Source organism: Melospiza melodia, chromosome 1 (genome assembly GCF_035770615.1).
Source record: "Melospiza melodia melodia isolate bMelMel2 chromosome 1, bMelMel2.pri, whole genome shotgun sequence".
Taxonomy (NCBI): Eukaryota; Metazoa; Chordata; class Aves; order Passeriformes; family Passerellidae; genus Melospiza; species Melospiza melodia.
The window spans coordinates 149,331,254-149,338,754 of NC_086194.1; the positions used below are offsets into that span (position 1 = coordinate 149,331,254).

The following is a 7,501-nucleotide window of genomic DNA, read 5'->3' on the forward strand; positions in this document are numbered from 1 at the left end:
GCTTCTAGTCATGTGGGACCTGCCTGGTTAGCCAGGGCTGATGATAAATGATGAAGAGAGGCCTAGTGAGCTTTTCCACCAGCTCCCTCATCACCCTAGGATGAGTTCAATCCAGTCCCATGGACTCGTAAGCATCTAAGTGGCACAGCAGGTCTCTGACTGCTTCCCCCTGGATTGAAGGGTGTCCATTCTGCTCCCTGTCCCTGTCTACCAGCTCAGGAGACCCACTGGCCTGAGGATAACTGGTCTTACTGTGGAAGACTGAGGCAAAGGTGTTAGAAAGAAAAAAAAAAGAAAGAAAATGCAAACAGTGCTGGACTGCTTAGGAGGAGAAGGAGGGGAAATCTCTTAAGTGAAGCTAAATAAGCAGGAGGAAAGAAACTGAACCATAATGAAGCATCTAAGCATTTCTAGAGCCCAACAGCAGTCACAGCTGCAGCCTGGCCTGGATCTGGCTTCTCAGCTCCTGACACACACAGTCGCTCTTTCAACTCTCATTACAGCTTTCTGACGGGAAAGAGCCCGCCCTAAAGCCTGCACGGAGCAGAGCGGCTCACACGGCTCCCGCCCTGCAGGCGCGCCGCAGCCCGCGGGGTACCGCGATCAGCGGTGACCCCGCTAAGCCGCAGCTGTTCGAGCCGCCGGGCGGCAGCAGCCGCGGAGGCAGCGCGGCCAGACACGGCCGAGCCCCGCGGGGCCGACCCGCCCGGGCTCTGCTCACGCTGCGTCTGCCTCGGGTCCCGCCAGCAGCGGCGCCCGGGGCTGGCACGGACACTGCCGGTGCAGACCCGGGTGGTCCGCGTGGCAGCGACCTCCCCCACCCCGAGGGTGCTGCCAGGACACAGCAGCGGCTCCCCCGGGCGCGCCCAGCCACGGGCACGGGCCAGAAAGGCCCGAGGAAGTCGGAACGACCGCGCCGCTCTCTCCCCCCCATCCCCCGCCCGCGGCCCCGCTTCACCTCAGCCCTGCGGGGAGCGGGAGCCGCACCGGGGAGGCTGCTCCCTCCCCTGCCGCCGTGTGACCTCATGCAGGAGGAAGCGCCGGGCCGCCCCCGCCGCTCCCACACGGATGCCGGGGAGGGAAGGGCACGGCAGGGGGGGCGGGGGCGGCCGCCCTGACTCAGCCGCCGCCGGGGACACGCCGCGCTGACACTCCGGCCACGCCGCCGCGCGGCCGCCGATCACGCGCGGCAGCCCGGCGCCCATTGGTCACCGCCCCACACACCTTTGCCGGCGATTGGCCGGCGGGCGGCCGGGGCCCCGCCCACCCCCCCGCGCGCGGGCCCGGGGGCGCCGCCGCCCGAGTGGGGAGCGGCGAACAAAAAGAGGAAAACCGGGAGAGCGGCGGCGGCACCTTGGGGCGAGCTCGGCTCCTCCGGTGAGCGAACCGGGCATCCCGGGGGTCCGGGCGGCTGGGACGGAGGGAGTGCCCGGGGGTGGTGCGGCACGGGGATCCCTGGAGCACGTGCGGGAGCGACCCCCTGAGAAGAGGGACGGCGGGCGGGAGGTCAGGCTGGGGCAGCGGCTGGAGGGGCTGAGTCGCGGTGGGGGACTGGAGCTGCTGGGGTGGGCTGTAGGAGCGCCGCCCGCGTGGAGAGCTCTCCGCGGGGCAAGCCGGCGAGAGAAGCCGCGGGAGGGACAGAAGCCGCCGAGAACCTGTTGGCAGCGCTGGTCCGGCGCTGTGCAGCCTCTTGTGCCTGCGTGCCCGACCAGATGCGGGCGCTGGCCTCGGGGGCTGCGTGTACCGGGTGGCAGCGGTGAGGGAGGAGGAGAAAGCCGGGGGGATCCCGGCGCCACGCGGGGTGGGCGGCGCGGCGTCAGGGAAGCGGAGCGGCGCTGCGGGAAGAGCCGGCCGTCGCCCCCGTAACCCGCTTCCCGCAGGGTCGCCGCTTCGCTTCCCTTCCCCCGCGGCGGGAGGCATCGGGTGTGGCGGCGCTGACCCCAGCTCGGCCCCCGCCCGCGGTGACGGCTCCTCCCGCCCGGGCTTCTTCCCCCGCCCGCCCTCACAGTCGGCCGCCGCCGCGCGCCGGAGGCGGGGGCGCCGCGCGGGGGAACTGGGGGAAAGGTCGGCGCGCGGCGGCGCCCGATCACGCTTTGTTCAGGTGCCCCGCCCCGGGCCGCGCCTTGCTCGGTGCGGACCAATGGGCGCCCGGCGCGGCTCTGGGGGAACCAATAAGGGAGGGCGGGGGCGGCGCGCGCGGGGGCGGCCGGCGGGGTGCGCTGAGGTGAGGGTGGCGCGCGCCCAACAGCCGGGGGCGGGGCCCGTGCATGAGCCCCGCCCACAGCCCTGCGTGAGGGCCGGGCAGGGAATGCACAGTGTGGGGGTGCGGACGTGTGTCCATGTACGTGTGTCCGTGTACGTGTGTCCGTGTGCGTGTGTCCTGGTTCTCCAAGCAGGTGATTTCCCTTGCACGTACGTGTGTGTGTGTGAGAGAGATCCTTTGAGTATTTTCTAGAACGTTTTTTGTTGCTAATACCTTTCGAAGAAAATGTGAATCAGCCCCAATGCGGTCCTTTCTCATGTGCCAAAATAAGCACAATCCTGAGGGCTGTGTGTTTCCAAAGCAAAAATAGAAGGAGGGTGGGATGGTGGAGGAAGCTCTGATTTACTTTTTTTGGGGGGGGTGTGAAGATTTTTCTTAAGTTCTCAGACACAGCTCTTGCAGTGTGGAATAACTTCAACATACTTAAGATCCAGAGTAGTTCTTTTGTCTCAAGTAATTATATAATTTTCATGTCATGGTCAGATTTCCTCGCTAGCAGCTTCAGAAAAATATTACATAAATAAGAAAGGCAGGAAAACACAGGTACACGACATGTATTTACCTTGTTCACATTGCCCCGTTTTTTTTTAGCAATGCCTTCTTACAGGCAGCTGCAAAATACTCAAACTTAGCATCAGATTTTAAGTTTCTCTTCTTTTGTCTAACCAAAACAGGAGTAAGAAATGGAGATGATGACTGAAAAACAGAGAGATATGAAGTATTTCTGGAACAATACGCCTGAAAAAAGTGATTATGAGGCTGTAGAAGCCCTTATTTCTATGAGTTGCAACTGGAAATCAGACCTCAAGAAACATGCAGAAATGAGACCTATAACTCCTGCATCTGACATGTCGGAAGAAAGCGACGAGGCTTTGCTTCCTGGAGCAGCAGATTTCAATGCCATACCAGCATTTGTAAGTTTTCCAATCTGCGTGTGTGTGTTCTTGTTTTTAACAGTTAATGTGGTGATGTCGTGTTAGCATCCCCCCCTTACTGTGTCTCTCTCTCCCTCACAGTGCCTGACCCCTCCCTACAGCCCTTCTGACTTGGAGATGTCGCAGGTGATCCATCCTCTGGGCAAGGCGCTGCCCGAGGCTGCCAAGCCTCCTGTGGCCACACCTCAGAGAGAAGCAGAGAGGTCTCCAGCAGCCAGGCCTCTGAAAGCTCGAGTGACAAGTGTTATCCGCCACACGGCTGATGCCCAGCTCTGTGACCACAAAACCTGCCCTGTGAGAGCAGCCAGTGTGCTCCAGTACCAGGACAGTGCTTGGAGGGCAGCAAACAGGAGGCCGAAGGCCAAGGAGGAGCCCTCCGTGTGCTCTGCCGAGGCGCCGAGTGCAGCCAGCGCTGAGGGCAGCGAACTGTCCGAGGCAGAGGGAAGAACTGCAGAGCCAGCTGCTGCTCCCGTGCCCTTGACAAAGCCCTCGCTGAGCAAGGAGGAGCCTGTCCCTGAGCCAGCGGAGCAGCCAGCGGGGGCGGCACTGCCGTCCCCTGCCCCAGGCAGCGGGGCCCCCCCTGTGCCGGTGATTTGCCAGATGGTGCCGCTGCCCACGAACAACAATGTTGTGACGGCCGTGGTGCCCGGCGCCGCGCCCAGCCAGCAGCCTGCCCTCTGTCAGCCCATGGTCTTCATGGGCACCCAGGTTCCCAAGGGTGCCGTCATGTTTGTTGTGCCCCAGCCGGTCGTGCAGGGCACAAAGGCTCCCATTGTTAGTCCAAATGGCACGAGACTCTCTCCCATTGCCCCCGCTCCTGGCTTTGTACCTTCTACAGCAAAAACCACTCCTCAGGCTGATTCTTCAAGAATAAGAAGTCACATTTGCGGCTACCCAGGATGTGGGAAAACGTACTTCAAGAGCTCCCATTTGAAGGCTCATGTCAGAACACACACAGGTTGGTTGCTGCTGCTGCATGCTAAAATCTAATGTACAAAAGTGCGGTTGTATATACAGCTTGTTATAGTTGTAGCGATTTCTGGGTCTGTTTATTGGACAAATGGTGGGCCAGCAATGAAACACTCTTTTTGCCAGCGTGCATTATAAAGCTGCCTGATCTCTGACGGGAAGTCTCCCTGAGGGGGAAGTTGACTCAGCACTTTGTTTGTGCTGGACTCACTTTGGGTCAGAAGGTGTTCAGTAATGCATCTGTGGAAGCAAGGCCTTGCCCAACAAGGAGTATGCTTTCCAGAGTTAAAGATGCCTCAGTAGGCTTTTCCTCAGGAATGCTTTTGCCAGAAGTGGGTGAAACTTGGATATTGTTTTATGAGAGGATGTGAGAATCCACTCCAAACTATTCTTGCCTTGGTTATTCTAGAGTAACTTCTCCTCCAGGCTCAGCCCTTAACTGCAGTAGCAGAAAGAGTTCCATGTATTTTCACAGAGGCTCAGAGTGCACTTCTGGAGCTCAGTTACATAAAGCACCACTGCAGGCTGCGCTTCAGAGGGGAGTTTTGGGCGTGCTGAGTCATCATTATCTGCAGTTTACACCATGCTGAGTGTTAAAATCAGCTGCCTTGAGATGTGAAGAGCATTTCAAACAATTTGGTTCTGGAGAATTTTTAACCTTTAACCCTTTTTAATCCCTTACCCATACTACTTAGCCTCGGAGATAGTGAATCTGCATGTTTAAATGTTAGTATATAAACAATTTTCCACATTTTGTGTGTATAATGCTTACTTAGGTTTTTGGCTCAGCTGCCTTAATAGAAACTTTCCTGCCAATTAAGTGAAATCCTGCTAGTTCAGGCAGCGGTGTTTATTGCTCAGTACTCACCGTGGGTTTTTCCCTTTGTACTTTATCCCTTCCAGGAGAAAAGCCGTTCAGTTGCAGCTGGAAGGGCTGCGAGAGGAGGTTTGCCCGCTCTGATGAACTGTCGCGGCACCGCAGGACGCACACCGGCGAGAAGAAGTTTGCCTGCCCGATGTGCGAGCGGCGCTTCATGCGCAGCGACCACCTCACGAAGCACGCGCGCCGCCACTTGTCAGCGAAGAAATTACCCAACTGGCAGATGGAAGTGAGCAAGCTCAGTGATGTGCCCGTGCCACCAGCCTCTGCGACCGCCCAGTGAAAGGACTTGATCTGGAGACGGTGGAATTAACTGTTGTTGCTGGGATGGGCTGGCTGAAAAAAGGCTTTTTCTCCCGGTCTGTGGTTCTCCCGCACTGGCTGCTGACAGCAGTACAGAGAGGCAGAGGCAGCCTGAGCTCAGTCACAAAAAAATGCTGCTGGGAGAACCAGTGGCTGACTGGAATAGCGGGTGTCTTTTGCACTGGTGAGGAGAGAAAGAAAGGGAAGGCTCTAGAGCAGAGCAGCCACATCGTGCCAGTTTTCAATTTTGCAAATCACTTGTGTATGCTCTAGATCCAGTCCCATGTAAGTGTTTCTGAGGGTTTGCTGCTCATGCCTGAGACCAACTCCAGTTTTAGCTCTCAGTTGTCTATCTTCAGTAGGTGCAGATAAGGACAGCGGCAATGTTCAGGCACAGGCTTGGAAGCCCAGGACCCACCTGCGTAAGATAATCTAAATCTGTTTTGCTACTTCTGCCACCTTTGCTTGGTAGGAGTCTTTTTCTCCTAACTGTTCTCCGGCCCCATCGTAATCGATGACTTGGTGCCGGGCTCCTGGAGATTTTGGACATCTCCTTCTGCATGAGGTAGTTAACACACCCAGCTTTACACTGCTGTGTCCGCAGGGGCGTGGGATGGGCATGCAGGGGCAGTGCATGGGCAGCCAAAGGGCAGGAACATTTCTGAATCGTTATTAGCTTTGTCATGTTTTCCCAGCTGCTTTGGCAAGCTTTGTGATTGTTACAGCTGGTTGTAGCTGGGCATCGCATGATGCTTCTGCTTTTGTGTTGCTTATGGTTTCCTTTCCACCTCCTCACTGCGCTTGTCATGAGCGGATAACGGGCACCTTGAAGACAAACTTGGTAGCTGTAAACTACTCTGGTTGATTAAAGAGGAAAACCAAGAATCTTAGGCTTCTTGATTGTGTTATTCTTTGAAAGGCAGTTTATGCTAAAATTGAAAGGGATATATTATATATTGTATTAAATTAGAAAGTTGTGATTCAGAGAAGAAAACAAGGCAGTAAAGACCGGCCTAGAATTTAAACCAGCTTTTGTGACAATGCATCTATTTTCACTATTTGTATTTTATCATATTATGTTGAGGACACATATCAGAAAGTGAATGGTTTGAAAATAGTGTATTAGATCTGCTTTTTGTGACTACTTTAAAGATTTGCACATTTCTTACGTTGTACTTTATACTTTGTTTACAATAAACCAATTTTCTGTAACGTTGACCTTTTTATTAATTCATAGTGGAACTTATCCCTTTGCAAGGAAAATAACCTCAAAATAAAATTGTCCTGACCAATGGAACACTATCTCTTAATTTTTAAATATTTTTAAAGCACTATAAAGCCCACAGGAATGCAGTTTCAAGTCTGTGCTTACTACTGTGCATTTCTTTTGGATTGATTTTGGGTTTTTTGTCCCAGCTTTTCATCCCCCTGCTTTTCTTCAGCACCCAAAGCTAATCATGCCTATGTGGGCCGCTATGACTCTGTTGAAAAGTATTTCCTTTACGTTGGTGATTGCACTGGCTTCCCCAGGAAGGAACCTGCTCGTGTTCCTGATGGCCTGGCAGTTGGGCAGGGGTGGTGGCTGCCCCCCCACAGTGTGGGATCTGGGTCCCTTGTGGCCCTCCCCAGGGCCACTGGGCATGAGGCGCTGGCACCGAGATGGGCTCCAGGCTGGGGGCTTGCCTGCCCTATTGCAGGTGTCGCTGCAGGAGTCCCCTGGCAGGAGGAGAGCAGGGAATTGGGGTTCTCAGGGCAGAGGCTGAGCAATGGCTGGGCAGTCTGGCTTCTCTGGCTGCTGCCCTGTGTGCCAGCAGTGGCCATTGGCACTGCTCATGTGGGCTCCTCTGCCTCCCGCTCAATCCCTGCGTGCAGGGATCCCCACATTTCCCAATCCCACGGATGCTGACGCAGTGCCCTTCCCTGCTGTGGGTTTGGGCACTCCTTGCCTTATCCTGTGTGGCACAGGGCCCTGCGTAGGGAGCCTCTGAGTCATTGCCCTTCTCGTTCCAGGTGGGATATGCCATCACAGCCCAATGCAAAAGAGAGGCTCCTTCCTCAGAAATGTGAGATGTGAGTCCCATTCCACCATCTTGCTTCGTGGTATTTCTCATTTCATGGCCATGAGATAAAATATTTTAACAGCTCTGGGTC

At 55.9% G+C, this 7,501-nt stretch overlaps 1 protein-coding gene across 1 annotated transcript; it reads left to right on the top strand.

Moving 5' to 3' along the window:
- Window positions 1–1,271: 1,271 nt before the first annotated feature.
- Window positions 1,272–6,647, top strand: KLF10 (KLF transcription factor 10). Its single transcript, XM_063171527.1, has 4 exons — window positions 1,272–1,377; window positions 2,938–3,177; window positions 3,280–4,156; window positions 5,071–6,647. The coding sequence occupies exons 2-4, from the start codon at window positions 2,947–2,949 to the stop codon at window positions 5,328–5,330; spliced, it is 1,368 nt and encodes a 455-aa protein (XP_063027597.1). The 5' UTR covers window positions 1,272–1,377; window positions 2,938–2,946; the 3' UTR covers window positions 5,331–6,647.
- Window positions 6,648–7,501: the final 854 nt, after the last annotated feature.

What these genes read in the sequence shown, in the direction of transcription:
- KLF10 (XM_063171527.1), top strand. Translation starts at nt 2,947, where the DNA reads ATGGAGATGATGACTGAAAAACAGAGAGATATGAAGTATTTCTGGAAC. An exon ending in TCAATGCCATACCAGCATTT is followed by an intron (nt 3,178 to 3,279) that starts GTAAGTTTTCCA and finishes TCTCCCTCACAG; the next exon opens with TGCCTGACCCCTCCCTACAG. An exon ending in TCATGTCAGAACACACACAG is followed by an intron (nt 4,157 to 5,070) that starts GTTGGTTGCTGC and finishes TATCCCTTCCAG; the next exon opens with GAGAAAAGCCGTTCAGTTGC.